Raw genomic sequence first — 16,926 nt, 5'->3', positions numbered from 1 at the left:
TGAGGTACTGTTCCTCACACTTGCATTGAGAGCAATGTAAGAGGCCAAAGACAGGTGTCAGAATAAGAGTAGATTTAGGTTTATGTTTATTGTTGTTATGCAGTTATGCTGCTTCCAAGTAATTATTTCATTATTGTATATATGACAATTCGACACTCTTGCCATTTATTGATTGATTGATCTAATAATAGTTTTGGCAAGTCCCTGACACACTTCAAGCTCTACAATAGACAATTCACGTTCCTTTGGGATAACTATTCCAAAGTTTCACAACTTCCCAGTCAAACAAATTTTCCTTATCTCAGCTGTAAATAGCTGACCACTTATCCAAGGAACAGAATCGTCTCCTACTTAACCAATCAGCTGAGGGAACAGGCACTTAGCTCCTACCCTTTAAAGCTCTCAAAGAATGTTATAACCCTTCGTGAACGTGTCTTGCTTGGCCAGGCACCTCAATCTACCATTGATTTTTGACTGAAAACCTAATGATAAAGGTCAGAAGTTAATCTTTCTGCTCTAGCTGATAAGATATGTAGTTTGTGACACCCAAAGTTTGCATTGCACTGTTTTAGGACAACGTACAGAAGCAAAGAAGTAGGCTATTCAGTGTCTACATTCTGTCTGCTATTCAATTAAATATACTTCCAAACCTGCCATGGTTCCTTGAGCTTTGAGAAAATGGAAATCAGAACATGACGGAGAAGTAAAATGGTGACTGAACGGATGGCCATGATGGTGTTTGCAGACTAAACCAAGGTGGACAGCAAAATGGTCACAATCTGCAAGAGAATCAAATAGAGTGTGCTAATTTCTACATAATGCAGGCACAGGTCAATTGTTTTTTTTCACCTTGGAAGAGCCTTGGACAGGAACACGATTCACTTTACTGTAGATAGACACAAAATGCTGGAGTAACTCAGAGGGATAGGCAGCATCCCTGGAGAGAAGGAAAGGGTGATGTTTTGGGCTAAGACCCTTCTTCAGACTGAACGTCAGGGGAAAGAGAAACGAGAGAAATCATAGAAACATAGAAAATAGGTGCAGGAGTAGGCCATTCGGCCCTTCGAGCCTGCACCGCCATTCAATATGATCATGGCTGATCATCCAACTCAGTATCCTGTACCTGCCTTCTCTCCATACCCCCTGATTCATTTAGCCACAAGGGCCACATCTAACTCCCTCTTAAATATAGCCAATGAACTGGCCTCAACTACCTTCTGTCATAATCACCATAATCACGCTTTATCAGCCAAGTATGTTGTGCAACAAACGAGGAATTTCATTTGCCATACAGTCATAGCAATAAAAAGCAACAAGACACACAAAATACATTTTAACATAAACATCCACCACAGCGACTCCTCCACTTTCCTCACTGTGATGGAAGGCGAAAAAAAGGTTCAATTTCTTCCCTTCTTTGTTCTCCCGTGGTCGGGAGCCTCGAGCTTTCCAATGAAGGGGCGATCTTGGCTTTAGTAGCCGGCGGTTGGGCCCTCCGGTTGGGAATCCACAAATGCACAACTCTCAGGGTGAAAAAGTATTTTCCCATCTCAGTTTTAAATGGCCTCCCCATTATGCTTAGACTGTTGCCCCATCAGAGGTTCTGGACTCCTCTTCATTGGGAACATTTTTCCTGCATCTAGTTTGTCTAATCCTTTTATAATTTTTCACGTTTCCATAAGATATCCTCTCATCCTTCTAAATTCCAATGAATACAAGCCCAGTCTTTTCAATCTTTCCTCATATGACAGTCCCGCCATCTCGGGAATTAACGTTGTGAATCTACACTGCATTGCCTCAACAGCAAGGATGTCCTTTCTCAAATTATATCCTTCCTCAAAGCTGAACTATTCCTCTCAGATCTTGTCATCATGTTCACCATGGACATTGTTGGTCGACGGGCCTGTTTTTGTGCTGTACTTTTCGCCATTCTGTGAGTCTGATTTCCATTTTCTATTTTCTCACCCCTTTAACATTGAAGGTCATCAGCGCTTCTACTTCCTGAGAAGATTACGGAGAGTCGGTTGGTCAAGGAAGACTCTCTCTAACTTCTACAGGTGCACAGTAGAGAGCATGCTGACCGGTTGCATCGTGGCTTGGTTCGGCAATTTGAGCGCCCTGGAGAGGAAAAGACTACAAAAAGTAGTAAACACTGCCCAGTCCACCATCGGCTCTGACCTTCCTTCCATCGAGGGGATTTATCGCAGTCACTGCCTCAAAAAGGCTGGCAGTATCATCAAAGACCCACACCATCCTGGCCACACACTCATCTCCCTGCTACCTTCAGGTAGAAGGTACAGGAGCCTGAAGACTGCAACAACCAGGTTCAGGAATAGCTACTTCCCCACAGCCATCAGGCTATTAAACCTGGCTCGGACAAAACTCTAATTTATTAATAACCACTTTCTGCTATTTGCACTTTATCAGTTTATTTATTCATGTGTGTATATATTTATATCATGGTATATGGACACATTTATCTGTTTTGTAGTAAATGCCTACTATTTTCTGTGTGCTTAAGCAAAGCAAGAATTTCATTGTCCTATACAGAGACACATGACAATAAACTCACTTGAACTTGACATGGAAGGTGCTAAGTATTACTTAGATGCATATCTACAGGTGATTTACATAATCCCAGAGTTTTAATATTCTCTGAAATATTTAAATCCGTTGATCTGTTTGGCTGAAGGTTGCCAACAGCAGTGCATTTATCAATTGAGGAATATAGAGCCTGCCTTACAATGCAAAGGTTGAAAGATATTTTGGGCGGAACAGCAGTAGAGTTGCTGCCTTCGAGTGTCAGAGACCTGGGTTCAATCCAAACTGCGGGTGCTGTCTGTACGGAGTTTGTATGTTTTCCTCATGACTGCATGGGTTTTCCCCAGTTTCTTCCCACGTTCCAAAAACGTACAGGTTAGTAGGTTAATTGGTTTTGGTAAGTTGTAAAAAAAAAGTTCCTCGTGTGTGTAGGTTAGTGTAGGTAGGCCAGCACGGACTTGGTGGGCCGAAGGGCCTGTTACTGCACTGTATCTCTACACTCTTTAGAGTTTTGTTTTGGTTCAGTGCAGAGATAACTATACATTCGCTGGGTTTTTCTTAAAATTACAGTTTCTGTTGTGGTTGTGGAAGCTTGGGTTATTATAATTGGGGGGAGTGGGCATTTGAAATTCCAGTGCCATTATTAAGATAAACAGCCATGATAAAGTGTTGTAGGAGTTCGTACCAGTTAGGGATGGCGCTGGAAAAAACACACTCTGTCACTTGGAATGCAGTGCACGCAAGTAAGAGATCTATCCCAGCTGTTTTCAAGTCTTTGATGACAGAAATGACATTTTATTTTGTTGAATAGCAGAAATTGCTTCTGCGGAGGAGACTGGGTGACGAGAGTGGAGTATTGCATTAGGTGTCATGGATTAGGGAGAATGCTGACCGTTTCATTGGCGTGATGGGATTGTGCTCCCAACTACATTTTAATGTTTCATTTTATACGGCCAATTTCTGACATCTGAGATTAAAGAAATTTAGTAATGAAATGGATTTATTTTATTCAAAATTACCCTCAAAATGCATCTGATGACTTGTTGAAGCCAGAAATGAGAGCCAAAAACTATAAATTCTTGGTAGTATTCTTCTGTAATTCTGTAAATTTTAAACTTTCATTTCAGTCTTGTGACGTGATTTATAAAATGCTTTTTAAACAGGAAGTAAGCTGCATCTTATTTTAAAAACCGCTTCAAGTATTTTACGTTTGTAAATATTTGTCCACAGTTTATATAATTTCACTCCATAACGGCTTTTCAACCAGTTATTTCAATATTCACATATAGAATCTTGCTGATTAACAATATGGACATTTAGATTAATTAGTAGGAAGGAACTGCAGATGCTGGTTTAAACCGAATCTAGACACAAAATGCTGCAGTAACTTAGCAGGACAGGCAGCATCTCTGGAGAGAAGGAATGGGTGACGTGTCTGGTCGAAACCCTTCTTCAGACAATGCTATTCAACGGGACCTAGTTGCTTCTTTGAATTAAATACCGCAACTATTTGGCATCTTGAATACATGTCTCATTTTTAAGGTTTGCAACTGATCAAAGATTTTGGCGATTTCCTTGTTTTAATTCATTAAGAATTGTTGTTCGTATTCTAAATGACTCAAAAGCATTGCAATGCTTATTTTCATCCTGTACATTTGCAAGAAAGTATATTCTATGCTGTGTGAGTGCATGCAAGACAAAATTTCTTTCTCTCACGCTGTTTTAATATCCATATCTGATATTTTAGAATCAATAATATCCATATCTGATATTTTAGAATCAATGAAAATTTGTTAACACTTTTTCCCCATATATTGTAGTCCAGTAATGACCAAGTAATAACTTTTAATGTGTTGGTTTAAGGTAAATGCGGCACAGTGGCGCAGTGGTAGAGTTGCTGCCTTACCACGCCAGAGACCCGGGTTCAAATCTAACTACGTCTGTACAGAGATTGTAGGTTCTCCCGTGACTCATGGGTTTTCTCTGGGTGCTCCAGTTCCCTCCCACATTTCAAAGACGAACAGGTTTGTAGGTTAATTGGCTTTGTTAAAAATTGTAATTTGTCCCTAGTGTGTATGATAGTGCTAGTGTAAGGGGTGATTCCTAGTCGGCGCGGACTTGGTGGGCCAAAGGGCCTGTTTCCGTGCTGTATCTCTAGGTCTAAAAGTAAATTTAAATAGAATATTAGAGAAAACCCCACTTCATGGAAATGGTGTTATTTGATTCTCACTGGATCAGCAAGAGGAGATTTGGTTTAATGTCTTGGCTCAGCATATCCTCAGTTTAACATTGCAGTGTCACCCTATAACATTACGCTCAGATCTCTAGAATGAAACTTCAACCCACCACCTCCTAATTCAGAGATGGGTAGCTGTTATACTGCACAGCGAACTCACATAAAAGCACAGATGTTTAAGCATCTCCCGGTTCCAGGGAGGAGGCAGCCGCTACAGTAGTACAGACACGTGGGGTCCAGACGACATCTGGTCGGAGCTTTTCGGTTTCAACTAAAGGTTGTGCACTGTTTCTCCCAACTGGACTTTTTTATTTTACAAGGAACTGCAGAAAACAAATCAAAACCAATTGAATATTCTATGCCAAACTTAAACAAAAATCAAAGATAGACTCAAAGTATTGGAGTAGTTCAGTGGGTCATGCAGTATCTCTGGAGAAAAAGGATGGGTGACGTTTTGAGTCGGCTGAGGTAAGATCCCGACCTGTTATGTCATCTATCTTTTTTTTTTCTCCATAGAAGCTGTCTGACCCGCTGAGTGCCTATCTTTGGTATAAACCAGCATTTGGAGTTCCTTGTTTCCAAAAAACCCCAGCTTTTTGGAAACAGTGGAATAATTTCAAGTTTTATCTGCTGATTATTTGGGTTTTTATATAATTTTTCAAATTTTCCCTTGCTATAATTGTGATTTGATCTGTAGCTGAGGGAGAATATCCTCTAAACAAAACCTTGTATCTGGGTTGCATTCTGATTTTAAGCAAATGTCAAACCTGCAGAGCATTTTCATGTAGACTTCCGTGAATAGATCAACTTTCCCTCTTAGATAGCATCAAATGCCCTTAAATAATGGCTAATCCTCAAAGAAACTGAGGGTAATTGTGCTGTTTTTCATTTCAACATTTTTGTGCCATTTACATCCACTGATTAAAAATAAATTGGGATTGGGGGTGGGGGGGAAATGTTATGTAAATGTGACAGACTTTAGAGATACAGAGTGGAAACAGGCCCTTCGGACCACCGAGTCTGCGCCGACCAACAATCCCCGCACGCTAACGCTATCCTACACACACTAGACATAAATATTACCAAGCCAATGTTTTTGGAATGTGGGACGAAACCGGAGCACTAAGAGAAAACCCACACAGGACACAGGGAAAACGTGCAGAGAGCACCCATAGTCAGAATCGAACCTGGGTCTCTGGCGCTCTAAGTCAGCAACTCTATTATTATTATTATTATTATTATTATTATTATTATTATTATTGCACTATAATTGTTTATTCATTGAGTATGTGTGAATGTGTATATACGCGCAGTTAACTTTTTTTCTCCCCCGTTATGTACTATGTTTACATATTCTGTTGTGCTGCAGCAAGTAAGAATTTCATTGTACTATCTGGGACACATGACAATAAAACACTCTTGACTGTACCGCTGCACCACTGTGCTACATTTTTATTGTGTTAAAATTATTCCATTGTCCGATGCATTATTTTTTTGACTTTTTTGTTTACTTTTTGCAGTTGGACGGCTACATTGCACGAAACTGGGCGAATCAGAAATCGGCTTTGGGGAGTGCCCTGGACCCATTAGCAGACAAAATTCTGATCAGCGTTTTGTACGTCAGTCTCACGTGCGTTGAGCTTATTCCAGGTACATCTTTTAAAACTTTCTCTCCACCACAGTAGAGAAATAAAAATGTGTAGGAAGGAGTTGCAGATGCTGGATTATGCCGAAGGTAGACTCAAAGTGGTGGAGCGACTCAGCGGGTCAGGCAGCGTACCTGGAGTAGAGGAACAGGTAACATTGCGAGCCGTAACCCTTCTTCAGAAAGTTGGGGGGTGGGGGAGGGGATTGGAGGTAGGGAAAGGCATGAATAAATTAGGGCTGGCAACACATGACCAAGGAAGGTTGGAGCCCATAATGGCCCATTGTTGGCTGGGGAAGAGGTGATAACAGAGGGATACGGGAATGCGAACAGTGGAACTAGCAGGACAACTACTAGGAAGAGCAGGGGGAGCAAGAGCCGAACTGCAGGAAACCTTTTCAGTTTGCACGTGGCCTCACTCTGGCAGTGTGGGAGTCCAACACTGCAGAGTTCCATACGTAATGCAGATAGGGAGATTGTACGTTCTCCTTCGACCATGTGGACATTCTTCCGGGTGCTCGTGTTTCCTTGCACATTCCAAAGACATATAGGTTTGTAGGTTAGCTAGCTTCGATAAGTTGTAAAATTGTCCATCGGGTGCAGAATAGTGTTAGTGTACCGAGTAATCACTGGTTGGCACAGACTTGACGGGCTGAAGGGCCTGTTTCTGCGCTGTACATCTAGTCTAGTCTTTAAAAGACACAAAGATTAAAAGACACAAAGATACTTGATTAGTAGAGGTATTTCTTGATTAGTGCGGGTGTCAGGGGTTATGGGGAGAGGGCAAGAGAATGGGGTTAGGAGGGAGAGATAGATCAGCCGTGATTGAATGGTGGAGCGGATGATGGGCGGAATGGCCTAATTCTACCATCACTTAAGACCTTATGACAAAGTACTGGAATGACTTAGCGAGTTAACCTTGCTGAGTTACTCCAACACTTTGTGTGGGTTTTTTTGTAAACCAGCATCTGCAATTCATTGTGATTCCATGATACAGACTCAGATACATAGTCAGTTGTTAATGCACACATTTGATCTATAATCATATAGAAGTTTAAGATGTTTTCACACCTGCATTTCAACGCCATCACTGTTTTATTCACTGATGAAGAGCCTCGACCTGAAACGTCACCTATTCCTTTTGGCCAGAGATGCTGCCTGACTCGCTGAGTTACTCCAGCACTTTGTGTCTATCTTCAGTGTAAACCAGCATCTGTAGTTCTTTCTTTCTTTCTTTCTTACTGTGATTTTATTTGCAGTTCTGCAGAACTTTGTTATGTATTGGTTCATGTCATTGACGATATGAGATAGATATGAGACTAAAACCTTATTTCAGATCTTGGAGAAAAGGTTGTCCTGAACTATTTGGATATTCCCTGTAATGTAGAAAAAGAATAGGAATTAAAATGTCAGTCTGAAGAAGGGTCTCAACCCGAAACGTCACCTATTCCTTCGCTCCATAGATGCTGTCGCACCTGCTGAGTTTCTCCAGCATTTTTGTCTACCAAGGAATTAAAATGTATTATGCTGGTGACCCCACCCAGGGTTTGTACATTAATTTGAGATCTCACTCTTTTTATTCACCATTATAATTAATCTTTTTTTTTTCAGCTCCTCTCACTGTGATGGTCCTTATGCGAGATGTCATTTTGGTTGCAGCGGGTTTCTATATTATTAGATACCGAACAGTTCCAGCACCAGTAAGTACCAAAACTGCCACTCTCCTCGTCTCCCTCACTTGTACGACTTTGTGCTTTGTATATCACTGTTTTTGCATAACATTTATTATAGGTATAAGTCTGTGCTGATGTGAATTTCCTAAGCAAAAACAAAGCGTTGGAGTGTGTCTATCCTATCTAGGCATCATTCTGGTAAACCGAAGACAGGCATCATTCTGGTAAACCGAAGACAGACACAAAATCGAGTGGAGTAACTCAGCTGGTCAGGCAGCATCTCTGGGGATTCTGGTAAACCGAAGACAGGCGTCATTCTGGTAAACCGAAGACCGACACAAAATTGAGTGGAGTAACTCAGCTGGTCAGGCAGCATCTCTGGAGAAAAGGAATAGATGACGTTTCGGTCGAGACCCTTCATCAGACTGAGAGTCAGGGAGGGGGAAAACTAGAGGTACGGGGAGGTCCAGAACAAAGCAGAGCCCGTATCAATAATGATGGATTATTGATGCAGGAAGAAGGTGGAGCCCACAATGGTCCATTGTTGACTGGGGCGAGGTGATAACAAAGGAATACACACAGTGACCTGCTGCTCCATTGTAAATCAGCATCTGCAGTTCCTTCTTATACATTCTGGTAAACCTCCTTTGCAACCTTTCCAAAGCCTTTACCGGGGGGTGCCGCAAGGCATGGTGCTGGACACCAGTAATTTACAATGTACATTAACCATTTAGGCAAAGGAATTAAATGTAAAATCTCCGGGTTTGCAGATGACACAAAGCTGGATGGCAGTGTGAGCTGCAAGGAGGATGCTATGTGGCTGCAGGGTGACTTGGATAGGTTGGGTGAGTGGGCAGATGCAGTATGATGTGGATAAGTGTGAAGTTATCCACTTTGGTGGCAACAAGAAGGCATATTATCTGAATGGTGTCAGATTAGGAAAAGGGGAGGCACAACGAAACCTGGGTGTCCTTGTGCACCAGTCACTGAATGTAAGCACGCACGTACAGCAGGCAGTGAAGAAAGCAAATGTTGGCCTTCATAGCGAGAGGATTTGAGTATAGGAGCAAGGAGGTCCTACTACAGTTGTACAGGGCCCTGGTGAGACCACACCTCTAACTTCCTACGCAGAGTTATTCACAGTATGGATGGAGACGGAAATGACTGAGACCTTATAATTTTCTATTGATCTTTCTCTATATGTATAATATTGTGCAGTCTTTGATATAACAATCTGTATAATGCAAAATTAATATATAACTTCTTTCCTCACACCTGCAGAGAACACTAAGCAAATATTTCAACCCGTGTTATGCTACTGCCCAATTGAAACCAACTTTTATCAGCAAGGTAAGATTTATTTTCCTATTAATTGATACCCTTTGCAACAGACCGCTGAGCTGATTACGAGGATTTGTCTTGTGCATGCGTGTGAACCAGGACCATTCACTATTTAGATTTGCAAGAATAATCCCAAGGATGGTTGGGTTAATGTATGGTGAGCGTGTTCCCGCTGGAGTTTAGAAGAATGAGAGGGGATCAAAATGGCTGTGGAGACCAAGTCTTTGGGTATTTTTAAAGTGGAGATTAATAGGTTCTTGACTAGTTTAGGTGTCAAAGGTAATGGGAGCGAGCAGGAGAATCGGGTTGAGAGGGAAAGATAGATCAGCCATGATTGAATGGCGGAGCAGACTCGATGGGCCAAATGGCCTAATTCTGTTCCTATGTCTTATGAACATGACCTATTTCACAATATTACTTCTCAGATATGGAAACAGCAAACACACATCTCTTACATTATGTCCCTATATTAACTCAATATGTGATTCAATATGTAAGATATTGATTCAATATGTAATTCAATATGTAAGATATTAATTTAAATAATAAAAAAATCACATATTAGCATGTTATTATTCAACATGACAATCAGCAGCTGCAGAATTGCAACTAAGTCTGGTTCTATATCTGGCTTTTATTAAATAATTTCATAATTTCCAATGCTGATCAATAAGGTTTTTAATTGGGATAGTATTTCAAAGTCATACAGCACACAAACAGGTCCTTTGGCCCAATTGGTCCATGCCGACCAGCTTTTATAAGTGAGTCCCATTTGCCAGCATTTATCTCTAAACCTTTTCTATCTATAATAATAATAATAATAAATTTTATTTATGGGCGCCCTTCAAGAGTCTCAAGGATACCTTACAAAAATTTAGCAGGTAGAGGAAAAACTTGTAAGGGGAATGAAATAAATAGTAGAGACATGACTAGTACACAAAGTAAAGACAGAATTCAATTCAAAACACAATATGAGGCAATTAATGCACAGATGAAAAGGGAGGGGGACGTGGGGCTAAGGATAGGCAGAGGTGAAGAGATGGGTCTTGAGGCGGGACTGGAAAATGGTGAGGGACACGGAATTGCGGATCAGTTGGGGGAGGGAGTTCCAGAGCCTGGGAGCTGCCCTGGAGAAGGCTCTGTCCCCAAATCTGCGGAGGTTGGACTTGTGGATGGAGAGGAGATCGGCTGATGTGGATCTGAGGGACCGTGAGGGTTGGTAGGGGAAGAGGAGGTCAGAGAGATATGGGGGGGCCAGATGGTGGAGGGCTTTGTAGGTGAGGACCAGGATTTTGTAGGTGATCCGGTGGGAGATGGAAAGCCAGTGAAGTTGTTTGAGGACTGGAGTGATGTGATGCCAGGATTTGGTGTGGGTGATGAGTCGGGCGGCTGCATTCTGGACCAGTTGGAGTCGGTTGATGTAGGTGGAGCTGGTGCCAAGGAGAAGTGAGTTGCAATAGTCCAGTCGGGAGGAGATGAAGGCATGGATGAGTCTTTCAGCAGCGGGAGGTGTGAGAGAGGGTCTGAGTTTGGCGATGTTGCAGAGATGAAAGAAGGAGGTTTTAATGACATGGCAGATGTGAGGCTCAAGGGAGAGGGTGGAATCAAAGATCACGCCAAGGTTGCGGGCCTGGGGAGACAGTGGTGCCGTCGATGGTGAGAGTGGGGTTATTGATTTTGCTGAGTGTGGCTTTGGAGCCTATGAGGAGGAATTCTGTCTTATCGCTGTTGAGTTTGAGGAAGTTATGTTGCATCCAGGGTTTTATAGCTGACAAACAGGAGTTGATATGGGGGAGGGGGGGGTGGGGTTGTGGGGGGATTTGGTACCGAGGTAGATCTGGGTGTCATCGGTGTAACAGTGGAAGTCCAGGTTGAAGTGGCGGAGTATCTGACCAAGGTATCTATGCACTCTCCTATCTAAATGTCTTTCCTATGTCACCATTGCACCCATCTCTACAACTTAATCTTGTATGAACCACCCTCCTTGTGAAGAATTACTCTCAGGACTTGTTTAAACCTTTCATCTCCAGCCTATGTCCTCTCATTAGGACTCCAGGGAAAGAGATGTCCATTCACCTTATTTATGCCTCTGATGGTTTTGTATTCATCTATAAGATCACCCCTCGGCCTCCTGTGCTCCAGGAGTGTCTTAAAATAGTCCCAGACTCTCCTCCTAGCTCGTGCTCGCGTTTCTAGTAACATCACGGTGCACCTTTTCCGCACCCAATCCAGCTCAATAATAACCTTCCTAAAGCAGGGTGACCAAAACTACAACACGATCCTTCAAACGTGCTCACAGCAATGTCTTGTACAACTATCGTAGAGCCTAGTATTCTAAAGCTGAAAAGAGAGCACCACACAGTTACTACATTATATCCGAAATATAACAGTTTTAATGTGCAAACATTTTTACTTTGTGTTGCAGGTTAACACGGCAGTTCAACTTGTACTCGTGGCTGCATCACTAGCAGCTCCAGTTTTCCAGTTTGTGGACAGTGTGTTCCTTCATACTTTATGGTGAGATTGGCAGGAAACATTCTTCTATCTTCTGAAAAACAAAGCAAAATAAGGCAGCTTGTTTTTACATTGCTCTATAGAAGCCACTGAAATGTCTCGCAGCAATGTATAAAAGAGACGCATTGATGCCATGCAAAAATTGGGCAAGATTGAGGGTGTGACTGCGAATGCGGACAAGTGGTAAAGATGGACTCAAAGTACTGGAGTAACTCAGCGGGTCAGGCAGCATCTCTGGAGAAAAGGGATGGGTAACAATTTGGTCAAGACCCTTCTTCAGATACTACTATAGACAATAGGTGCAGGAGTAGGCCATTCGGCCCTTCGAGCCAGCACGGCCATTAAATGTGATCATGGCTGATCATCGCTAATCAGTACCCCGTTCCTGCCTTCTCCCCATATCCCCTGACTCCGCTGTCTTTAAGAGCCCTCTCTCTTGAAAGTATCCAGAGAACCGGCCTCCACCACCCTCGGAGGCAGAAAATTCCACAGACTCACGACTCTTTGTGTGAAAAAGTGTTTCCTCATCTCTGTACTAAATGGCTTACCCATTATTCTTAAACTGTGGCCCCTGGTTCTGGACTCCCCCACTGTGATGTTACCTGAAGTAGTGAGTTGTGAGCAGGTTTTTGGAGGTGCTGAGAGATGCAAGCTGCTGGAAAGGCTTAAAATGAGAATTACAGATTGGATTGTGTGAATTCCAGATTGGATCACAGCTTAAATTCTGCAGATGTGAACAGATGCTCATATAACATATGATGAGTGTTTGTACTGGGCCTGTACTCGCTGGAGTTTTGTAGGACCTCATTGAAACTTACCAAATAGTGAAATGCCTGGATAGAGTGGATGTGGAGAGGATGTTTCCACTAGTGGAAGAGTCTAGGACCAAGGGCCATCGGCATTCAAATAAAAAGACGTACCTTTAGGAAGGAGATGAGGAATGTCTGTAGTCAGAGGGTGGTGAATCTGTGGGATTCTTTGCCACAGAAGGCTGTGGAGGCCAAATCAGTGGATATTTTTAAGGTGAAGATAGATAGATCCTTGATTAGTACAGGCGTCAGAGGTTATTGGGAAGAAGGCAGGAGAATGTGGCCAGGGGGGAGAGATAGATCAGCCATGATTGAATGGCGGAGTAGACTTGATGGGCCGAATGGCCTAATTCTACACCTATTCCTTTTGTTCTTAACATTTAAAAGACATTTGAACAAGTACATGGACAGGAATGGTTTGGAGGCAGAAGCGAAGAATTGCTGATGCTGGTTCATAACAAAGATAGATGCAAAGTGCTGGAGTAGCTCAGCCTGACTCGCTGAGAGACTCCAGCATATTGTGTCTATCCAAGCTTTAGAGTGACGCGGGCCAAATGGGGGTAGGTGGGACTGGCGTAAATGGGGCACCTCAGTCGGCATGGACAAGTTGGGCCGAAGGGCCAGTTTCCATGCAATTTGACTATGACACTGAGTGAGTTTAAAAAAGCCTTTGGTCGGACAGACGGCTGGTATCCAAGTATTTGAGCCTCAATTAAAAAATTAGATTAAAACATTGTAAGTGAAGAAAAGTGTCTTAAAAGAGGGAAAGTATCCAAAAGAGAACAAGCATTTAAGGCTCGGTGTCTGGAGGTGAGCAGAGACTGCGAGTGTTTGCCAAGGCTTGTGATTGAGGCAGTGCAGCGTAGGTTCACGAGATTGATTCCTGGGATGGTGGGACTGTCATATGAGGAAAGATTGTATTCACTGCTGTTTAGAAGGATGAGGGGGTATCTTATAGAAACATATAAAATTATAAAAGGACTGGACAAGCTAGATGCAGGAAAAAATTTCCCAATGTTGGGCAAGTCCAGAACCAGGGGCCACAGTCTTAGAATAAAGGGGAGGTCATTTAAGACTAAGGTGAGAAAAAATGTTTTCACCCAGAGAGTTGTGAATTTGTGGAATTCCCTGCCACAAAGGGCAGTGGAGGCCAAGTCACTGGATGGATTTAAGAGAGAGTTAGATAGAGCTCTGGAGGCTAGTGGAATCAAGGGATATGGGGAGAAGCTAGGCACGGGTTATTGATAGGGGACGATCAGCCATGATCACAGTGAATGGCGGTGCTGGCTCTAAGGGCCGAATGGCCTCCTCCTGCACCTATTTTCTATGTTTCTAAGTCATGAAGTGAAGCTAACTCCAACTGGAATGAGGCCAGATATGGATAGTGGAGGGGGAAGACGGATAGGAACCTTGCTTGCAGTTTATTGATGTAGTGCCTTCATCTAATTACTGGGAAGTATTAAATTTTGAAAAGTGTTGTTTTGTTGCGTGAGAACATAATATGTGTTTTAAATGAAGCGCTCACCTCATTTGGCCCATGTTCTCCCGAAATGAAAACATAGATAATTAAATATGTTTGTGGATTTAGCTGTGCATTATAATGCTAGCTGATGTGTACAGGACACATTTTGCATGTAGTTCAGATGGTTATACATGGTCTGTTTATACTGCAGGTAACAGCTGCTTACACAGCCAACATTCAGATTATTCTGTGATATGAAATATAGTTTGTTTAAAGAAATGAGGTTCTGACTTTCATATTAATCGTTATGAAAAGCATGCCTATTCAAAATGTCAGTCTTACAGCGTGGAAACAGGCCCTTCGGCCCAACTTGCCCACACCGGCCAACATGTCCCATCTACACTAGTCCCACCTGCCTGCATTTCGCCCAATTCCCTCTAAACTTGTCGTATCCATGTACGTGTTTAAATGTTTCTTAAACGTTGCGATAGTCACAGCCTCAACCACCTCTTCTGGCAGCTTGTTTCATACGCCTACCACCCTTTGCACAGAAAATTACCCCTCGGGTTCCTATTAAATCTTCCCCCCCACCCCCCCCCTCACCCTAAACCTGTGTCCTCTGGTTCTCTATTCCCCCCACTCTGGGCAAGAGACTGTGCGTGTCAACGTGATCTATTCCTCGTGTTATTTTGTACACCATTCCACTCATGATCATGTTCACAATGCTTACGTTTCAACTTTAAAATTTGCTGCATAGTCCAATAATCTTAATATTCCCACACTCCAAAGGCGTACAGGTTTGCAGGTTAATTGGCTTTCTAAAAAATGTAAATTGTCCCTAGTATGTGTAGGATAGTTAGTGTGCGGGTCGGCTCGGACTCGGTGGGCCTAAGGACCTGTTTCCGTGCTGTATCTCTAAACTAAACTAAACCTTACTGAAGCCGTAAGATCAGAATAAGTGAGGGCTCTGGATATTGTCTTCCTGTAGCCTCCAAATCTGTACAAGCACTCAGCATTGTGGCAGTGAATACTGTTCTGGTTAGCTTATCAAGAGAAGTGTGATGTCTGGAGAATGTCAGTGAACATTAGTTTTTGTAATCTGTCCAGCCTTTCAAATCTTTTCCAGGTCTGCATACATCTTAAGTCTCATTTACCACAAGGTTGTCAAACCCAGCATCTTAAATCAGAAACACTTCAGTCCAATTTTCCATTATCACGTTTTCAAGGGACTCGTATTGAAACCTGTAGTTAACAGAGCACCAACCATAAAATATTTAAAATACCAACCAGAGTTTACTAGTTGAGACCCTTCTTCAGACTGAAAGTCAGGGGGAGAGAGAGGCCCTGACTCTCAGTCTGAATACGCGTCTCGATCCAAAACGTCACCCATTCCTTCTCTCCGGAGATGTTGCCTGTCCCGCTGAGTCACTCTAGCATTTTGTGTCTACCTTCGGTTTAAACCAGCATCTGCAGTTCCTTCCTGCGCAACCAGAGTTTACTGCTTGTTTACGAGGTGCTGAAATCTGAGACAAATCAACTATATTTCTCTATCCTTGAACCCGTTCATAAAATGGTCAAACACTCATGAAATTTTAAGATTAAGGAAAGTGTTTGTTCAATCTGGACAAATTCTCATTGAATGACATTGTATCTCTTGTAAATCCGTCAACAAATATAATGCTGTCATTGAACCAGTTAAAAAAATCTTTAGTCACTTTTGAATGTTGGACGTAGACCTTGATCATTCAGAGTCAATCTCTCTGGTTTCTGTTCCTGGTATATTTTCTATCATGGAATGTGAGTGCTGATATACTGCTGTCTTTTACCCCGCAGTTGATAAGAATGGGCGACTATGGTTGGTATTTTAAATGAGTAATATCAACATAATGGTATAACCAGTGGTTCGCAGCCAATTTGCTCCATTCAATTTGTTTGTGATAAGACTACGCGGCCTGCTTGAGCTCTACCCTTCAGTCTCACTTTTAGATCTGCTTTACCATTCCTTCATCCTCTGTCCCCTCACCTCATCTCCCTTCCAGGCCCGCTTGGACTCCATCTCCTGGTCAACGAGTTCCCTGCGCCCTCACTCTTGTCCCTTTCAGGTCTGCCTCAGCCCTTCTCCTCCCTCCTACCTTCATCCTCTCTGATCTGCTTAAGCACAACCATCTCCCTTTCAGGTCCGCTTGTGCTTTTTATCACATTCACAAGTTGTAGGAGTGGAATTAGGCCATTCGGCCCATCGAGTCCACTCCGCCATTCAATCATGGCTGATCTCTGCCTCTTAATCCCATTTTACTGCCTTCTTCTCATAACCCTTGACACCCATTCTAATCAAGAATTTGTCTATCTCAGCCTTAAAAATATCCAATGACATCCTCACAGCCCTCTGTGGCAATGAGTTCCACAGATTAACTATCTTCTGACTAAAGAAGTTCTTCCTCACCTCCTTTCTAAAAGAGTGCCCTTTAATTTAATTCTGAGGCAATGACCTCTGGTCCTAGACTCTCCCACCACTCTATCTATGCCTTTCATTATTCTGTAAGTTTCAATGAGGTCCCCCCTCAACCGTCTAAACTCCAGCGAGTAGAGGCCCAGTGCTGTCAAACGCTCATCATATGCTAACCCACTCATTCCTGAAATGATCCTGGAATTATCATTTATGTTGATATTGCTAATTGAACCCCCGCCCCCACCTCCATTATTTT

General features: G+C 42.6%; 1 protein-coding gene across 2 annotated transcripts in view; it reads left to right on the top strand.

The window, feature by feature from the left end:
* The window catches only part of crls1 (cardiolipin synthase 1), a 50,016-nt gene that overhangs the window by 30,451 nt on the left and 2,639 nt on the right, over positions 1-16,926 (top strand). For both annotated transcript variants that reach the window (XM_055638960.1, XM_055638959.1), the window contains 4 exons: positions 6,298-6,427; positions 8,034-8,122; positions 9,377-9,445; positions 11,862-11,953. In XM_055638960.1, the coding sequence (XP_055494935.1) occupies positions 6,298-6,427; positions 8,034-8,122; positions 9,377-9,445; positions 11,862-11,953 (380 nt within the window). The remainder of the gene's footprint in view (positions 1-6,297; positions 6,428-8,033; positions 8,123-9,376; positions 9,446-11,861; positions 11,954-16,926) is intronic.

This window comes from Leucoraja erinacea, chromosome 8 (assembly GCF_028641065.1).
Source record: "Leucoraja erinacea ecotype New England chromosome 8, Leri_hhj_1, whole genome shotgun sequence".
Lineage (NCBI taxonomy): Eukaryota > Metazoa > Chordata > Chondrichthyes > Rajiformes > Rajidae > Leucoraja > Leucoraja erinaceus.
The sequence above is the reverse complement of the archived record's forward strand: the minus strand, read 5'-3'. Positions and strand labels throughout refer to the sequence as shown.